The 19,758-nt window shown below is 45.3% G+C and overlaps 1 protein-coding gene across 8 annotated transcripts in view; it reads left to right on the top strand.

The window, feature by feature from the left end:
• The window catches only part of Med24 (mediator complex subunit 24), a 37,528-nt gene that overhangs the window by 1,243 nt on the left and 16,527 nt on the right, over positions 1 to 19,758 (top strand). Inside the window, exons 1-3 of one of the 8 annotated variants that reach the window (XM_048366657.1) lie at positions 6,482 to 6,577; positions 6,975 to 7,137; positions 7,232 to 7,314. In XM_048366657.1, coding sequence (XP_048222614.1) covers positions 7,062 to 7,137; positions 7,232 to 7,314 — 159 coding nt within the window. In that variant the 5' untranslated portion in view covers positions 6,482 to 6,577; positions 6,975 to 7,061. Of the gene's footprint in view, positions 1 to 6,481; positions 6,600 to 6,974; positions 7,166 to 7,231; positions 7,315 to 19,758 lie in introns of those variants that run through there. The other 7 variants (XM_048366654.1, XM_048366653.1, XM_048366656.1 and 4 more) reach the window with 7 other exon arrangements.

Below are 19,758 nucleotides of genomic sequence, written 5' to 3'. Positions count from 1 at the left end.
GGGGCCTTCGGCGCCGCGTGTGACCCTCTCCCCTCCGACTCCCCACAGTGCTGCGCCCACGGCCTCGCAGACGCCCGCCCCTCCCCACGGAGACTCGGTTCCTTTCACCGACTACAGCTGTTCTCCAACCATCTGCCCCCCCCACCCCCCCACCCCAGGACCAGCCAGGGCCCCTCTTCTCCCAGCTTCGTAGATAGGGCATTTCCTCCCATCAAAATCCAAAGGGCAATCAGAGCCAACCAAAGGTGGTGGGTGACCGCGTTTCCCCAAAAGAGAGGGCTTCGCGCCGCCGTCTCCAAGCCCCTGCACGCGCGCGCGCACACACACACACACACGTGTGGACGCACACGCATACTCAAAACACACCTGCATTCATGGACATAAAACCACGCCAGCGACGCCAGAGCCCCTTTCATCTCTGGATCTCCTAGCGCCAGGCAGAGGTCTAATTACCTTAGCACCCCCCTCTGGCCCCGCCGGTTCCCCCGCTGTCATTAGCCCAGTTTTACCAGCGGGGGCCATGGCCTTCCCACGGCTCCCAGGGTGGGGCCCTGCCTCTACAGCCAGCTCTTGGGGAGGAGTGTATGTGTGTATGTGTGTGTGGGGGGGGGGGAGAGCTGGTTCTGGTAATTGCCCCGTTTATACTGGACAGAATCATGTGCTGAGTGAGATGCTCACCAAAACAGCCTATGTCAGTTGGGCTGCCCTTCATCCGCCTAAGTAAGCATCCTCGGCTCCCATGGAGCCACTTCTCTTGCAGGGCAATTTACAGGTTTGCAGTGCATACTTGGAGGGCCCAGCCGCTTCGTGGAGCACAGAGGTTGCTGAGAAGGCTGCTGGAAGGAAATCCTCGGGGCACAGAATGCAATAGGAGATGGTGGTGGATATGCAATGGGTGGAAGTATGCAGTGTGCCCTGGCAGCTGCAGTGGGAAATTGAGGCTGCAGTGTGCAGAGTCAGCACGCAGTAAGTGAACCAGCCTGTGTTCAGTCTGGGCTCGCAGTGAACATGCAACAGCTGCAGCGTAGTCAGTGCTGCATGGACTGGGAGGTGCACTGAGTGTGGCTGTCTGCCAGTTGATGCCACCTCATCAGTGATCAGGTTTGGCTGAGAAACCCTGGGGAGCAAGGCCGCCGCGATCATGCCCTACTTGGAGCATGTGTTCTACTCTCTATGGAAAATAGTTCCTTGGACCTGAGGAGTTGGGAAACCAACCCAACCCAGTGCATGAGATACACAGTTGTATTCTGCCTAGACCAGACAGAACTAGAAAATGAAGATGATACCCTTTTTTTTGTTGTTGTTGTTGTTAGTCCTGGGGCTCAAACTCAGGTCCTGGGCATTGTCCCTGGGCTGCTTTTGCTCAAGGCTAGCACTCTACCACTTGAGCCTCAGCGCCACTTCCAGCTTTTGTCTATTGGGTACTGAGGAATTGAACCCAGGTCTTCATGCATGCACTCTACCACTAAGCCACGTTCCCAGATCTCCTTTTGTCTTTTGCCTCTTCTCTTTTTCTTTTCTTTTCTTTTTTTTTTTTTTTTTGCCAGTCCTGGGCCTTGGACTCAGGGCCTGAGCACTGTCCCTGGCTTCTTCCCGCTCAAGGCTAGCACTCCACCACTTGAGCCACAGCGCCGCTTCTGGCCGTTTTCTGTATATGTGGTGCTGGGGAATCGAACCTAGGGCCTCGTGTATCCGAGGCAGGCACTCTTGCCACTAGGCTATATCCCCAGCCCATTTTTGCCTCTTCTCTAATGCTTTTCTTTTCGTTCTTTTTTAAAATAAGGTCTGTTATGTAGCCTATGCTGCCTCAAATTCATGATTCTCCTGCCCCAGACTCCTGAGTGCTGGGATTAAAGAGGTGTGCCGCCACGCCCAGCCATTCTGTCTTTCTTCACCAAATATGTCTTTGATGCAAGGCCAGTGCTTTTTGATACAAGGTGGAGACTTTCTGAAATCTTAGACACTCTCCAAAAGTGAAATCGTAGACCCAGAGCCAGAAAATGAAATGCCTTGTGTTTTACCTTCAACTACCCCATCAGAGGCAGAATGGGGCTCTTTGAATTCAAAGATAAGGGTTCACCATTCCCATCTCCCTCTCTCCTGGGTTCCTAATACAGGTGAATGACCTACCTGGGCAAGGGCAAAGTGAATAGCATATTGCCTTCAGAGATGACACTTCACCAGATGCCAGGCTGCAGCCCAGTTCTGCGCTTACAAGCCTCTATCTCTGGGTTGCAACATTCTTCTTCCTACCCGCTTACCCTGCCCACCTGTTCCTTGAAGCTTCTAGCTCTTCTGAGATTCAGTTCATCCCAGTTCCTGTTCCATCCTTCCCATGAACCCCCCCCCCATACTCAGATTCTTATCCCCCCTGCTTCTGCAGGAACCCCCACTTCTGCATCTATGCAGAAAGCCTGAAGGTGGAGCATGAACGAGATGGTTAGGAGACTGTCTGCCAGTCCCCTCCCCTCCATCTTGGATTTGGGTTGCCAAGGAAGCGGCAGGAATAGTCTGCTGTCTGGGCTTCCATTGGAGCAGTTGGTACCCAGGCCCCTCCTTTCCTCTTTTCCTTGCCTTCCTCCCAGGCTGTTGCTAGGAGGCGCCCCCAAGATTTCTTGAGGTTTCCACCCCTAGAAACCAAGGAATCTGTTTCCAAAGAGGTTTCCCCTCTTATAGCAGCTAAGATCTATACAGCACCCTCCATTTCTTCTAGGAAGCGTTCTATATCTTAGGGGTTTGGGGAAGCAAGACAGGCCCCTCTGCTAGCCTTACTATATGGCCTGGGCCTCAATAATCCCCCTCCCTATCTTTTATTTCTTTACTTAGTCCTAGGGGTCAAACTCAGGGCTTAGAACTTAGCATGTGTTCTACAACTCCCTGCCTCCTACCATCTCATCTTGACCTCTTAGGCTTGGGGTGATGTCAGCAAGTGATGAAATACCCAGCAGCACTCACTGGCTCTGAAAACGCAGCCTTAATTATTGGGGGTGCTCTGAGGCCCCAGCCATTGGGACTGGTTGGCAAAAAGCCTGTCTCCTATTTTCCCAAATGGCTAGGGATGTACAACCCTTCCTTCCTTCCTTCCTTCCTTCCTTCCTTCCTTCCTTCCTTCCTTCTTCCCTCCCTCCCTCCCTCCCTCCTTTCCTCCCTCTCTTTCTTTCTGCCAGTCCTGGGACTTGAACTCAGAGCACTGTCCCTGAGCTTCTTTTTGCTCAAGCACTCTACCACTTGAGCTACAGTGCCACTTCTGTTTTCTTCTGTGTATGTAGTACTAAGGAATGGGACCCAGGGCTTCCTCTATGCTAGGCAGGCACTCTACCGTTAAGCCACATTCCCAGCCCCATCCCTTAGCTTTTGTACTCAAAGACTAGCATTCTCCTTCTCCTTCTCCTCCTTTTCCTTCTCCAGTCCTGGGCCTTGAACTCAGGGCTCAGGCACCCTCCCTGAGCGCTTCAGCTCAAGGCTAGTGATCTACCTCAGCACCACTTCTAGTTTTCTGGTGGTTCATTGGAGATAAGAGTTTCACAACTTTCCTGCCTGGACTGGCTTTGAACCATGATCTTCAGATCTCATCCTGTGGAGTAGCTAGGATTACAGGCATGAGCCACCAGTGCCCGGCTGTCCCTGAGCTTCTTTTGCTCAATGCTAACCACTCCACCACTTGGATCACAGCGCCACTTCTGGCTTTTTCTGTATATATGGTACTGAGGAATCGAACCCAGGGCTTCATGCATGCTAAGCAAGCACTCTACCACTAAGCCACATTTCCAGCCCGAGGGAGGTCTTCTTAATCATCGGAGTTTGGGGCTTACATCCTTTCAGTCCTCCCCTTCCAGTTAGAGGAGAGGATGGGGAAGTTGGTGAGTTTGAGAGTATAAAATAGAATGGCTGGGCTGGGAATATGGCCTAGTGGCAAGAGTGCTTGTCTCGTATACATGAAGTCCTAGGTTTGATTCCCCAGCCCCACTTATATAGAAAACAGCCAGAAGAGGCGCTGTGACTCAAGTGGCAAAGTGCTACCCTTGAGTAAAAAGAAGCCAGGGACAGTGCTCAAGCCCTGAGTTCAAGGCCCAGGACTGGCAAAAAAAAGTAAAAATAGAATGGCATTTTGAGCTTTCTTGGCCTGAAGATAGAGCTGGTACATCTACTGGGAGAGGGAAACAATCTCTAGGGTGTTAGAGAAGAAACTATTCTGAGATTTGGTTCACATTCTGCCCCTTCAGCCCAGTATGGTGGCTCACACTTGTAATCCCAGCATATGGAACCTGGAAGCAGGAGGATCATGAGTTTGAGGCCAATCTGGGCATATAGTGCAACCTGTCTCAAAAGCCTAAATAAACAAAAATAAAAACAAACTTAGCTTTTCACTCTCCTGGAGGGGCTGAAGACAGAGGCAGAGTGCCGGGGCCCCAGGGCCTGTCTACGAGGCTTCGTCACCCTGGGACCCTCCTCCTGACCAGCCTCTTCTCCAGGTAAAGCAGAAAGCAGGATTTTGATTTTTGAACTGCTAAGAGAATGAAACTGGTTTGAAGCCCACTATGTGTGAGTGAGTGAGTGCGACTCTTCCCGTGCGCCTCTTCTCATAGTGGGCTGCCCACGCAAGTTTCCAGAGAGAAACGTCCCACTTACATAACTCAGTTTCTCTCTGGAGAGAAGGAAAGCTGAAATGCCCTAGGCTTTTATGCTTATCAGTGATCTAAGGGTTTCTGGGTTTTGGACTCATTACTTTTTCTTAAACTGTGTGTGTGTGTGTGTGTGTGTGTGTGTGTGTGTGTGTGTAAGACAGATGGCTTGATTCCAAGAGCTGCCTCTCTGTCACTATGAAATGGGGGAGTCACCTCCTCTAGAAATCTGCTAGGCTTTTTTGTCAGAGGAGCTGGCTTGAGCTCAGAGTGTTGCCATCCTCGGAGCCTAAATAGTTTCCACTCCCATGTGGACTGCTCCAACCAGCACTCACTAACCCTGTAAGAAGCAGTCACAAAGCTGACAGCTTCTCTCCAAGAGGGCTAGTTTGGGCTATGAAGGATAGGAAAAGAGCTGCAGGATCCAGAAATGGCATAAAGTATATGTGGGAGGAGGTCTTGGGCTGCTGTAATAGAAAATGAATAGGAGGAGGTGTGGAGCAGGTGGAATGAAGGGCAAAGCTAGCTAGGTAAGAGACTGTGGAGAAGCAGAGTTAGTGGCAATGGCAAGTATAAGCTTGTGTGTGGTTGAGGAAGCCTGGAGGTTTCGCATGAGGACTCTGAGTTCTCCTTCCTTCTGCTTGGGTACTTTGGTGACAGACATTTGTCAGTCATCATGTATAAATACTGTTTCCCCGGTGGTGGCACTTGGACAGGCACCAAGGGGACAGAATGGAGGGGGCTGAAAGTTTGAAGAGACAGCAGAGCCATACACGTCTTAGAAGGATGCAATTTGGATTTCTTCAAGCCACATTCTTAGCTTCAGATAGCAGTCCTTGTCTCTCCGTTTAAACTTTGCTCAAAGTACCCCGGAACCTGTTATTCTCTTCCCTAACAGCTGCAAGGCCACTTCCAGAGCCCAAAGTGGAGATCTCTCAGATTCATCCTAATTTTCATTCAGACAGTGACCTGGCATAGTGGCATGTATGCGTGTGTGTGTGTGTGTGTGTGTGTGTGTATTTATGTGTTTGTATGTGCTAGTCTTGGGGTTAAACTTGGTCTCTGTGCTATCATTGGAGCCACAGCACGACTTTCAGGTTTTTACTGGTTAACTGGAGATAAGAATCTCAGGGACTTTCCTGCCTGGGTTGGCTTTGAACCAAGATTTTCAGATCTCAACCTTCTGAGTAGCTAGGATTCTAGAAGTGAGCCACGGGAGCCCAGCTTCTTAATTTAAAAAAAAATCAAATATTCTGTTTCTGTTCCTGGAACTCAACTACAATACCGCATTAAATTCAGTTATCATTTCTCTCTAGGCAATGGTGAAGAGTTTCTTAGAGTTAAAACCTTGCTGTTTTGATAGCCTTAACCTCAGATTCCTCCTTATCAATATGCAGAGTCATTATATTCTATGAGAATAGTCAAATGAAGGAGAATGGGGTGACGATACGTTGCAATCAATGGTACCTCAATGTCACTTCCTTAACACAAGTATGGAAAATAGGAACAAGGGTGGCAGGCTTTGAAGACACAAAAAAAGGGGGGGTGGTGGAGGGAGAGGGCTGGAAAGCATACCACATCCTTTGCTGTGCCTTCTAACACGAGGATAAGGGAAATATATTTAAACAAGCGGCAGTCGACGGCGACGTCGTCGGGTGACACCTGACTAACACCTTTCCCAGACCCTGAGCTTTTGGTTCCTTGCTAGACCAATAGGATTCACAAGCTCTCTCGCTCAAACGCGGCTCCAGCTTAAGGAACTACATTTCCCAGAAGACACTACGGCCTTTCTCCCCCTGCATTTTTATTGGCAGATGTGTTTTAGCTCTAGCCAATAGAAAGCGAGTTCCTTGATAGGTGCCAAGATGGCGCAGCCGGAGATGTAGAAGTTGATTGTCCGGTAGGCTCAAATTTGAGGAGGTGGTGAATGAAAGGAGAAGAATTAAGAGTTTCAGGTTTGGAGGAGGCACAGGAAATGTGTGTGTTTAGGGGGTGGAAATATGGATCGGGGGGCGGCCGTGGGTGCGGAACGCAGCTAGCACCGAGGGCGCAATTAGGCAGCGGGGCTGGCTTAACTCCTTCCTGCCCCCTTCGGTGTTGGTGTTAGCGGGTCAGGCGCGTCTAGTCAGTGCCAGAAGAATGGCAACGGAGGAGAGGCCCCAGGAGGGTCTCGACGTCCCCTCCCACCTCATTCTCCCCCGCCCCCCGCCCGCCCCATCTAGTTTCTCTGCTCTGCTTATCTTCCCTAATCTCCAGTCTTTATAGCTCCGCCTTCCTTGTTCCCCCCTCCTCCCTCCATCCCTCCCCAGACCCTCATCTTTTCTCTAACTCCCATTTTTCCACATCTCAAAGCTGGCGGCCACCAGCCTGGCCTCCTCAGAGTGAAATCATGAAGGTGGTGAACTTGAAACAAGCCATTTTGCAAGCTTGGAAGGAGCGATGGAGCGACTACCAATGGGCAATCAACATGAAGAAATTCTTTCCCAAAGGAGCCACCTGGGACATTCTCAACCTGGCAGGTCTCCAGTGAAATGGGAAGGAAGGTATGGGAGGGATATTCCCAGGAAAGTTGTAACTACTCAGCCTTATTTTGTTATTTGCCTTTGCAGAAGCACTACTGGAGCAGGCTATGATTGGACCTTCCCCCAATCCTCTTATCCTTTCTTACCTGAAGTATGCCATTAGTTCCCAGGTAAACTATGCGACATCACCCCCCCACCCCTCAAAAAGTAAAAGAGAGAGAGGATTTTGAGCTGGGTGCCATTGGCTCACATCTGTAAGCTTCTCAAGATCTGAGAATGGCAGTTCAAAACCAGCTTGAGGGCAGAGAATGTGGCTTAGTGGTAGAGTGCTTGCCTAGCATGCATGAAGCCCTGGGTTTGATTTCTCAACACCACATAAACAGAGAGCCAGAAGTGGCGCTGTGACTCAAGAGGTAGAGTGCTAGCCTTGAGCAAAAAGAAGCCAGGGACAGCGCTCAGGCCCTGAGTCCCAAGCCCTCAGGACTGGCAAAAAAACAAAACAAAACAAAACCAGCTTGAGCAGATGCGTATTTCCAATTAACCAGCAAAAGGCCAAATGTGGAGGCGCTCAAGTGGTAGAGCACTTGCTTTGAGTGAAAATACTAAGCAAAAGTATGAGGCTTTGAGCTCAAGCCCCGTAACAGCACCAAAAAAAAAGAAAAAAAGGATTCCGAACTTGACAATTTGCAATTTATACTTGAAGTGCACTTGCCAGTTTACACCTTCTCTGGATCACCTCTCTGAACTATAGGGTTTTGTGTGTGTGTGTATGAAATATGAAATATGGTATTTCATTTGTTGTGATGATTATTCTGTTCGCTTAACTTGTTCTATTCATAAGTGTTTACAAATGTTTGTATGTGTCAGGCAGTGTTAAGCCCTGGAGACAGCTGTGAGCTGGACCTGATTTCATTACACAAAGAATATGGTGGATAATGCAGACTATAAACAATCAATAACAGGATGGATTTATGATAAACATTAGGATGAATTACAGGTGCTATTATAGGAGTACAGGAAGGGGACATCTCAAGTTGTCAGTGTAGTCGGGGAAGGCTTTCTAGAGGAAGTAAGTGGTGTTTAAATCAAGACCTGACTGTTGAGTAGGAGTTAGCCAGGCAGATGAATGAGAGTATGCAAAAGCAAATGCAAAGATTAGGAGGCAGAAGTCATGTTGTGTTGAAGTACTGAAAATAAGTAGCCCAGTAGTAGTGAGTTTGCTTAGCATTCAGTAGGTTCTGGATTTGATCCTCAGCACCACAAAAAGAACTGATGACAATTTGGTGTGGCTAGAGAAACATTATAGATTTTCATAGACAGCTTTTGTTTATGTGTATTATAGTTATCCATAGAAATTAATATCTGCCATAGAAATTAGAACAGAGGGATTTAAGAAATATCTGAGCTAGGGCTGGGAATATGGCCTAGTGGCAAGAGTGCTTGCCTCATATACATAAAGCCCTGGGTTCAATTCCCCAGCACCACATATATAGGAAACGGCCATAAGTGGCGCTGTGGCTCAAGTGGCAGAGTGCTAGCCTTGAGCAAAAAAGAAGCCAGGGACAGTGCTCAGGCCGAGTTCAAGGCCCAGGACTGGCAAAAAAAAAAAAAAAAAAAAAAAAAAAAAAAAAAAAAAAAAAATCTGAGCTAATTTAAAATAATTCATTGTACTTGGATATAAGTAACAGCATAATGAAAACATGTTTTCCAAAACAAAAAAAGTTAATCTTTTGCTTTTTTTTTTTTTTGCCAGTCCTGGGCCTTGAACTCAGGGCCTGAGCACTGTCCCTGGCTTCTTTTTTGCTCAAGGCTAGCACTCTGCCACTTGAGCCACAAAGCCACTTCTGGCCGCTTTCGGTATATGTGGTGCTGGGGAATCGAACTCAGGGCCTCATGTATACAAGGCAAGCACTCTTGCCACTAGGCCATATTCCCAACCCTCTTTTGCTTTTCTATAAATATCTTTAATGTTTTGCTTAGCAGAAGAGAGTTGAATCTCACACCTGCTTCTGCATTCAATTATTGCAATAGGCTCTTATTCTACTTGAAATACATGAAGAAAATCTGACCTTACACATCAGATTTTATTTTTTTGTGGTTAATTGGAGATAAAAATCTCAGACTGGCACCTGTCCTGATGTTTACTTTGAAAACAGAGAAGTATTTTTTTTGTTGTCTTATTTTTCCTTTTAACTGTTTTTCTTTTTCCCCCTTTGTCTTTTTTTTTTTTTTTTTGGTACTGGGGATCAAACCCAGGATGTTGCACTTGCTAGGGAAGCACTTTGCCACTGAGCTACATCCCAGTACCAGAGAAGTATTTTAATAAGCTTTTCAGATAACATTATTATTATTAGTAGTAGTAGTAGCAGCATGTGTGTGTGCTGGTCCTAGGGCTTGAACCAGGGCCTGAGTGCTGTCCCTGAGCTTTTTTGTTCAAAGCTATTGCTCTACTATTTGAGCCACAGCCCCACTTCTAGCTTTTGGTGATTTATTAGAGATAAGAGTCTTATAGAGGGGCTGGGGATATGGCCTAGTGGCAAGAGCGCTTGCCTTGTATGCATGAAGCCCTCGGTTCGATTCCTCAGCACCACATATACAGAAAATGGCCAGAAGTGGCGCTGTGGCTCAAGTGGTAGAGTGCTAGCCTTGAGCAAAAAAGAAGCCAGGGACAGTGTTCAGGCCCTGAGTCCAAGCCCAGGACTGGCAAAAAAAAAAAAAGAGTCTTATAGAATTTCTTGCTTGGGCTGGCTTTGAACCTTGATCCTCAGATCTCAACCTCCTGAATAGTTAGGATTTCAGGTGCGAACCACTGTCACCCTGCTCAGGTAGCAATATTACTTAATATTTTATTAAAATTTGACAGGTATGGGCTGGGAATGTGGCCTAGTGGTAGACTGCTTGCCTAGCATGTATGAAGCCCTGGGTTCAATTCTTTAGCACCACATAAACAGAAAAAGCCAGAAGTGGTGCTGTGGCCCAAGTGGTAGAGTGCTCACCTTGAGCAAAAAGAAGCCAGGGGCAAGACCCCCTGGACTGGCCACCCAAAAAAAAAAAATTAACAGGTAATGTGACTTCAATGAATCTTTTATTTTTTCAGGAGGGATTCTGGAGTTTGAACTCTGGACCTTTTACTTGCTAGGAGAATACTTTGCCACTTGAGCTGCGCGCACACACACACACACACACACACACACACACAGAGCTTTTATTTATTTAGTTAATTGATAGTGGGGCTTAAACTCTGGGAGTGGGTACTGTCACTGAGCTCTTCAGCTCTCTATCACTTGAGCCACAGCACCACTTCTAGTTTTCTGGTGGTTAACTGGAGATAAGAGTCTCATTGACTTTCCTGTCCAGGCTGGCTTTGAACCAGGATCTTCAGATCTCAGCCTCCTAAGTAGCTAGGGTTACAGGTGTGAACCACCGGTGCCTGGCTTAGTTGTTGTTGGTGTTGTTATTTTGTCAGTCCTGGAGCTTGGACTCAGGGCCTGTGCACTGTCCCTGGCTTCTTTTTGCTCAAGGCTAACATTCTACCTCTTGAACCACAGCGACACTTCCAGCTTTTTCTGTTTATGTGGTGTTGAGGAATCAAACCCAGGGCTTTGTGCATGCTAGGCAAGCACTTTACCACTAAGCCACATTCCCAGCCCCCTTAGTTATTTTTTTAAGTAATATCTCCAGTTTGTGTCCAGGCTGGCCTAGACTGGGTCTCCTATTTATACTTCCTGTGTCACTGAGATTACAGACATAAACCATATAATCAGTGTTTCGTTGGTTGAGATAAGGTCTTATAAGCTTTTTGCCTGAGCTAGCCTTGAACTACAGTCCTTCTAATCTCCCGAGTTGCTAGAATTCCACTCATGAGCCACTGGGCCAGTTCAATTAATATGTTGCACTTGATTATATTAAAATCCATCAGTCCTGCCATGCCCTAGTGGCTCACACTGTAATCCTAGCTACTCAGAAGACAAATATGAGGATTGTGGTTTGAAGCCAGCCCAAGCAGCTCTCTTATCTCCAATAAACTACTCAAAATAAAGCCAGAGGCTGGGGATATGGCCTAGTGGCAAGAGTGCTTGCCTCATATACATGAGGCCCTGGGTTCGATTCCCCAGCACCACATATACAGAAAATGGCCAGAAGTGGCGCTGTGGCTCAAGTGGCAGAGTGCTAGCCTTGAGCAAAAAGAAGCCAGGGACAGTGCTGAGGCCCTGAGTCCAAGCCCCAAGACAGGCCAAAAAAAAAAAAAATAATAATAAATAAATAAAGCCAGAAGTGGAGCTGTGGCTCAAGTGGTAGAGCACTAGCTTCATAGACAGCAACCAAGCCCCAAGTTCAAGCCTTAGGACTGGCAAAAAAAAAAAAAAAAAAAATTAAATCCACTGGTCCCAAGTTGGGTGCTGGTGGCTCATGCCTGGAACCTTGCTACTCAGGAGGCTGAGATATGAGGATGAAGGTTTAAAGTCTGAGTAGACAAATCTAAGAGACTCTTTTGTCTCCAACTAGCAAAAAGCTGGAAGTGGAGGTATAGCTCAATGATAGGGTGTCATCCTTGAGCAGAAAAGCTAAGAGCCTTTTGCAAGAGCACCAGGTCCTGATATCAAGCCCCAGTATGGGAACTTGAAACAAACCCTTGGCCTACCTCATTCAGTGCCCCATGGTGCAGGAGATCAACCCCCAGGCCTTGCACATGGCCAGGTGATCACCCTGCCACTAAGATATACATATACCCACAGCACTCTTTTGCACTTTGAATGGACCTTTTACTCATGCAGGATTTTGGAACATCAAGAAATGGTCATTTGGAAAATATCCATTGCTGAGTTATACAGCTACAGTAAATCCTTAGTATCTGTGGGCATATGGTTCCAAGAAGATCTCCATTGAGGAAAATCCATGATTGCTTAGAATGAAGGATTCAGTACTTTTCAAAGTTACCCAAATGTATTGGTGGATTATTCTTATAATCCTACTACTCAGGAGGCTGAGATCTGACACTCTCAGTTTAGATGTAGTCTTGGCGGACAAATCCACAAGACTGTTATCTCCAAATAACCAGCAAAAAAACTAGAAGTGAATGCCTGGCTCAAGTGGTAGAGTGCCAACTGTGAACTGAAATGCTGAGCCAGAGCTTGAGTGCTTGCCGTCAGTCCCCAATACTAGCATATACACAAAAGGCGAACTCAAATTTACCTTGACTGTATGTACAACAGGTCTGAGATCCATAACTTGGAACTGCATGGGGTAGGCTCCATTGTTGTGACAAAATTTATTGTCACACACATCATTGCAGTATTAATAGATGTTGTCTCAAGTTATTTCGAATTCTGCAGATGGTGGATTCATTTTTCCCATATTGCTGCCCAACTTTTGCTAAACATATGCTGTTTTTCAACAAATCTTTAAATTTCTTTTTATTACTTAAATTAAGTACATTCTGTGCCCTTTTTGGCTTAGGAAGATTACCATAGCTGTGTTGTCTTGCTTTTTAGGCACCTTTTTTTTTTTTTTGGTGCCAGTACTAGGGCTTGGACCTAAGGTCTGGGCACTGTCCCTGGAGCTTCAAGGCTGATGCTTGAACACTTGAGGTACAGCTCCGCTTCCAGCTTTTTGCTGAAAATTGGAGCTAAGAGTCTCATGGATTTTCTTGCTCCGGCTGGCTTTGAACAACTGCAATTTTCAGATGTCAGCCTTCTGAGTAGCGAGGGTTACAGGCATGAGCCACTGGCACTGTGCTAACCATTTATTTTGGGGGTATATTTTCACAAAATTAAAGGCAAGGAAACAGCAGATCACAATGATTTAAACACAAGTGATGGGAACATAGAAAGGACTGAGCAGCTCCACTAAGCTGTTAAGGTATTTATTTTTTAGTTTCCTATGATTTTTAATAAAGAAATTTATTATTACTACTACTACTATATTATTTTTTGCTGGTACTGAAGTTTGAACTGGGGACCATTCTCTTACTTGGCTTACTTGGCTGGGGGCTATCCTAAGTGAACTGTCACCAGCCCAGTTTTTGTTTTTGTTTTTTGCCAGTCCTGGGGCTTGAGCTCAGGACCTGAGCACTGTCCCTGGCTTCTTTTTGCTCAAGGCCAGCACTCTAGCACTTGAGCCACAGTACCACTCCTGGCTTTTTCTATATATGTGGTGCTGAGGAATCGAACCCAGGGCTTCATGTATACAAGGCGAGCACTTTACCACTAGGCCATATTCCCAGCCACCAGCCCAGTTTTTTTTTTACTGGTTATTTTGAAGTTGGAATCTCTTGGGCTTTCCAGTCTGGGCTAGTTTTGAACTGTGATCCTCTAGATCTCAGCCTCTTAAGTAGCTAGGATTACAGGCGTGAGCAACTGGCACTATTTTTTTGACCATGCTTGATTAAAACCAGATGAAGTTTGTGAATGAGGTGGGCTTACTATCCTCTAATTATTGAATTCACTGCACAAGTGTGAGAAAATGAGAGTGAAAAGGTAAATAATATCTTAATAGTATTTTAAAAATAGTTTTGGCCAGGCATGGCAGTACAAAATAACACCTTAGTAGTATTTTAAAAATAGTATTAGCCGGCCTGCCAGTGCATGTTTAGAATCTCTGCTCCTTGGGAAATAAAGACAGGAGTATCACTATCTAGGGCTGTTCCTAGTAAAAGTGTAAAACCTTTGTGTGTGTGTGTGTGTGTGTGTGTGTGTGTGTGTGCAGTCCTGGGGCTTGAATTCAGGGCCTGTCCCTGTCCCTGAGTTTCTTTGCCTCAAGGCTAGTACTCTACCACTTGAGCCACAGCACCGCTTCCAGCCGTTTCTGAGTAGTTTATATTAGAGATGAGTCTCACAGGGGCTGGGGATGTGGCTTAGTGGTAGAGTGCTTGTCTAGCATTCATGAAGCCCCGAGTTGGATTCCTCAGTGCCATATAAACAGAAAAAGCCAGAAGTGGGACTATGGCTCAAGTGGTAGATGCTAGCCTTGAGCAAAAGAAACCCAGGGGTAGTGCCTAGGCCCCAGGACTGGCCAAGAACAAACAAAAAGTCTCACAGACTTTCCTGTCCCAGCTGTCTTGGAACCAGGCTCCTTACATCTAAGTAGCTAGGATTACAGTCGTGAGCCACCAGAATCTGGCTTAAGACCTTTTCTTTCTTTTTTTTTGGCCAGTCTTGGGCCTTGGACTCAGGGCCTGAGCACTGTCCCTGGCTTCTCTTTGCTCAAGGCTAGCACTCTACCACTTGAGCCACAGTGCCACTTCTGGCCATTTTCTATATATGTGTTGCTGGGAAATTGAACCCAGGGCTTCATGTATACGAGTCAAACACTCTTGCCACTAGGCCATATTCCCAGCCCCCAAGACCTTTTTCTTTAAAAACAGACTAAATGCAAAAAAGAAGGGGGTGGGGGTGTATGGCTCAGTTGTTAGAGTGCTTGCCTAACAAGCGGAAAGCCTCGAGTTCATTCTCCATTACTACCCCAAACCTCTTTTTTTTTTTAGACCTTCTAGGCTTTTTAAAAAAATCTAGGGGAGCCTTCAGGAGGTTTTGAACCCCACCTTGAGATCTGCCAAGCTAGTACTTTAAGAAAGTGAGGGCCAGGAGTTTGGCCTAGTAGTAGAGTTCTTGCCTAGCATGCATGAAGCCCTGGGTTCAATTCCTCGGTAAGGAAATATAGATAGGTAGTAAGGGACCTATGGCTAATGCCCAGGAGCTTGGATTTTATGTTTGGTGTCCAGCAAATTACTTCAAGGCTTTGCTTGTTTTTGTTTTTTATAAGAGTTTTGTTTTGTAGCCAAAGCTGGCCTTGTACTCACAATGATCTTGCCTCATCTTCCCAGGTTCTATTATAGTTGTGTGCTACCATACCTGGCTCGCTTAGAGGGGTTTTTAATTGGAGAAATAGTGTTATAGGATTTATTTACAAAAGAAATGTGTATATGCAATATATATATAATGGAGCTATACCTAACTCTAGAAGGCCCAGATCCTAAGCTCACGTCAGTGAGTGCTACCAGTTTTGTGTACTCTCGTTACCAACAGCCACAGTAATGTACAGGAAGGACATCTCAGCTTTTCCGTATGATTCCCCTTTGTCCCTTTTATTCTGTTTTTTTTTCCCCAATGCTACTAAAGAATTTGTATCAAAAAATACTATCTACATTTGTACTTCATGGAAATGAAATCATAGTTACGTAGTTTATACATGCTCTTATTTAGCATAAATGTTTTCGGGATTTTCCTAGGTTGCTTTTTATTATGTCAGTAGTTTATCCTCTGCTTCCTCTTCCTCTTCTCTCTTCTCCCTCCTACTGCTTTTTCTACCTGTTTCCCTCTCTTCCTTTAAAAAAAAATTTTTTTAAAGGACTTGCTATGTAGCCCAGTCTAGTCTAGAACTCTTTTTTTTCTTTTGTTCTGGTTCTGGGGCTTGAACTCATGACCTAGACACTGTTCCTGAGTTTTTGTGCTCAAGGCTAGTGTGCTCTACTACATGAGCCACAGTTCCACTTCTGGACTTTATATAGTTAATGGGAGATAAGAGTCTCCCATACTTTGCTGCCCAGGCTGGCTTTGAAAGGTAATCCTCAGATCTCAGCCTCCTGAGTAGGTAGGATTATAGGTGTGAGCCTCTGGCACCTGGCCTTGTTTTTATTTGAGTTGGTTGGGATCGAACTCTTGGTCTTTTAATTTAATTGGCAAATGCTGTACCACTGACATACATCCCTACATCTCTAGCTCTGTGTCTTTTAATCCTTACCTATTTGTGTATTTACTTGTGTGTGTGTGTGTGTGTGTGTGTGTGTGTGTGTGTGTGTGTGCGTGCATATGTGTGTGGTTGTGGGGCTTAAATTCAAGGCCTGGGTACTGTCCCTGAGCAATGTTTTGCTCAAGGCTAGTGCTCTACCACTTGGAGCCATAGCTCTACTTCCAGGTTTTTTGGTGGTTAATTGGATATGAGTTTCAGTGCCTGCTCTGTGTGTGTGTGTGTGTGTGTGTGTGTGTGTGTGTGTGTGTCTGTCTGTCAGTGTGTGTCTGCATGCATGTCTATGTGTGCAGGCATGTGCACCCTGGTCCTGGGCTTGAACTCAGGGCCTGGGTGCTGTACTTGAGCTTCTTTTTTCTCAACTTGTGCTGTACCACTTGAGTCACAGCTCTTTTTCCAGCTTTTTGGTAGTTTATTGGAGATAAGTCTCACAGACTTTCCTGCCTGAGCTGGCTTTGAACTGTGATCCTAGGATTATAGGTGTGAGCACCACAGCTCTGGCACAGTGCTGGCACCCAGCACTCTATCACTGTTTTAACTTCATCATTTTGTTCTCTACTATGTAGACATTTTTGTGCCTTTTTTTTGGCAGGTGTGGGGGCCAGGAATGACACTTGGGGTCGCATATATACTGAACATGCACTGCCATCGAGTTGCACCCTTAGCACAGAAATTCTTACTGCTTTCATTGTCAGTCTTGCACTTTTTGTTTTCCCTAAATGGCTTTTGTCTTGCTTAAAGAATTCCCTGCTCCAAGAATCTAAATATATTCTCTACTTTTTGCCAACAGAAATTAGATTTTTTTGCTGGATGCTGGTAGCTTATGCCTAGAATCCTAACTGTCCTTGAGGCTGAGATTGGGAAGTTTGAAGTTAAAGGCCAGCCCAGGCAGAAAAGTTTTCAAGACCCATTCTCAACTGATAGCTAGGCGTGGTAGCACTAGCCTGTCATGATAGCTAGGAGGGGAAGCCTAAAGTAGGTGGACTCTGGTCCAGGCCTATGCCCAAGCGGGAAGTGAGACCTTACCATCTTATCACCAGCCCACACAAGGGCTGGAGGCCTAGCAGTGTAAGGCCCTGAATTCAAATTACCTTTCAAATGCTGGAATTACAGGTACTCACAACCACATCTGCTCTAAACTCTGTCTTTTCTTTTTTTTAAATTTCTGTTTATTCCATTTAGAGTTCATTGTATGAGGGAGTCAAGTTTGCTCATTTAATTTTCCAAATAGATAATGGACTCAGCTGTCTTTATTGACAAGGCCATTATCTGTCATACCTTAAATTCTCTTATGGACAACACCTGTTTCTTGGTACTTTAGTTCTATCTCAGAGCCATGTTTTACACCCGTACTTTAACAGTTGTTTTGATTTGTTTTGTTTGTTGCACTGGGGATCCAGCCCAGGTCCTGTACACGCTAGGCAGATGTTCTAGCACTGAGCTACATCCCCACTCTGATTAGGCAAATCTTTCCTTAGTTGTTTTATTTTTCAAAAATTTCTTGGCTGTTTTCAGTCTGTTTGTCACTTTCCAGACAGATTTTAGAATCAAACTTGTTAAGTTCCTTTAAAAGCCTTAGGATTTTAACAGAGATTTTCTAGACTTTGTAGAATAATTTTGGAAACTTAGGAATTAATTTTAGAACTCCTCTGGGAGTAGTTTTAGTTTAAGGGACTTAGAACATAAGGCAGGAGACCATCTAGGCTGACTTTTTATATTTTGTAAGGAACCAGATAGTAAATATTTTGAACTTTGTAGGCTATAATGTCTCTGAAGCCTCTATTCATTCCATACATTTTGGAAGCAAATATTGATAATGTGTAAATAAGTGGGTATATCTCTGTCCTATTAAAACACTTGATTTAGGCTACTAAAGTAATTCAGATGAGAAGTGATATTAGCATAAACCTAGAAAGTGACAGCAGACACAAAGATAGATTCAAAGACATTTTAGGGAATGACATGAAGAGGATTTGCTGATTAACTGCATGAGGAGAGTGCAAGAAATCAAAAGTGATAACTGGCTCGTGAGTTCATGAGACAACAGAAGCAGGGTAGGACTGGTTAGAATTGGGTTGAGAGGGAAGATGGCATGTTTGATTCTGGCCTTGTTAAATTCAAGGTGCCTTGGAGAGCTGTCTGAAAGGACAGTCAGTAGGTATCTAGGATTTACGTGTGCAACTTAAAGAAAGGTCTGGGTCGGAGCTATTAGTTTGGTAGTTGCATATCTATGTCTGTTGGGTTTTTGTTGCTGTGACACAGTCTCTGAGATAAACAACTAAGAGGAAAAAGATTGGTTTTGGCTTAGGTTTCAGAGATTTTAGTCCCTTGTTGGCCAGCTATATTGTTTCTGGGCATGATTAAGTTAGAATATCATGGTAGAAGGGTATGGAAGAGGGTGCCTTTCATGGTATCAGAAGCTGCTAAGAAGCCAAATTAGGTCGCATTTGAGTTCCAGTGGGTTTAATCTCAAGATGATGTGGATGACCTTATGAGAAGATTCACAGAGGTGATTGGAGTGGCTGAAGAGGAAAGAGAAGGTGTGGAGATAGAGATAGTGAATGAATAGAAATGTTAGCTGGGTGCTAGAGATTCAAGCCTGTAATTCTAGCTACTCAGGAGGCTGAGATCTGAGGATCGAAGTTCAAAGCCAGCCTGAGCAGGAAAGTCTATGAGACTCTTATCTCCAGTTAATCACTAGAAACCCAGAAGTGGTGCTATGGCTCAAAGTGGTAGAGCATTAGCCTTGAAAAGAAGAACTCAGGAGTAGTGTCTGGGGCCCAGAGTTCAAGACTCATGACTGACCCCACAAAAACAAAACAAAACAAAAAAACCAGAAGAATCTTGAGATGTGTAAGTAGTGATGAGAAAGGCAAGGAGGAGGTAGAGCTGATGAGAATGAGGGAGAAATAGACATGAAAGACCTCTGTGACCTAGCAAGTGCTGTGCAAAATTGGTAATTTCTTCTTCCCTGGGTCAAGAGGCTCTTTGGTCCAGTATTGTGTCTGGAGAGCACTTAGGAGTGCAATCTGAAGACGAGCAGAGAGGATTAGAGAGCAGATGGAGGGTCAGGCCCAGGCTGGCCACTTGTGCAGCTTACCATGCCGCTGGCCGCCAGCCTTGGGAGCCTTCTGGGTTAGAGCTGGGTTGGTACAGTTATTCAGAGTAGAATAGGTTAAATCTTGCTGCGAGAAAGAGTGTATTGATACACTTAGGAAGTGTATCCTGAATTTACAAAAAAAAAAATCAGGTTCTAAGGGCCCATAAATTTATTTAAACGAACACCATCCCTCAGAATATACAGAGCTGGGGGAGTCTCTCCTCAGTGTGGGGTCTGTTTAACAGGAACATCCAGCTCCACCTAGAGGTTGGTATCCAGCAAGTGTTAGTTCTCTGCCAAGCTCTTGCTATGGGGACATCGGCTATAAATAAACAAACACTAGGCTGGAACGTTATGGTCATTCTGCCCAGGCAAGCTCCCAATTTTTTGATCACTGTCAGACACCAGCCTTGGCTTCACAGTGTGTCCTGCTCATGATGGTTCTGAATACTAATTGCATTAAAGCTCTCTCTGGTTTGCTTCTGTCCATGCAAGAGTTCTAGGTAAAGATTTCTGAATGGGAGCTGCCAGTTCAATTGAAAGGGAAATTATACATGGAAGGAAAATTCATCATAACTTTGGTCATTGGGGCTGAGTTAAGTTTTCTTAAATCTTTGGAGGGTTCTACTATGTAAGCAGAGACATCTCAAGAAGCAGATGATTATTCTGTTAGTGTATTCTGAATTTTAATTTTGGTGTGTTTTGCTATTGGTTTTGAGTGTATACCATTGTAACTATGTTCTGTAATATGACTTGTATTTTATTGGCA

This window comes from Perognathus longimembris, chromosome 17 (genome assembly GCF_023159225.1).
Source record: "Perognathus longimembris pacificus isolate PPM17 chromosome 17, ASM2315922v1, whole genome shotgun sequence".
In the NCBI taxonomy this organism is placed as follows: domain Eukaryota; kingdom Metazoa; phylum Chordata; class Mammalia; order Rodentia; family Heteromyidae; genus Perognathus; species Perognathus longimembris.
Note: the sequence above shows the minus strand (reverse complement) of the source record. Positions and strands in the feature narration are given on the sequence as shown.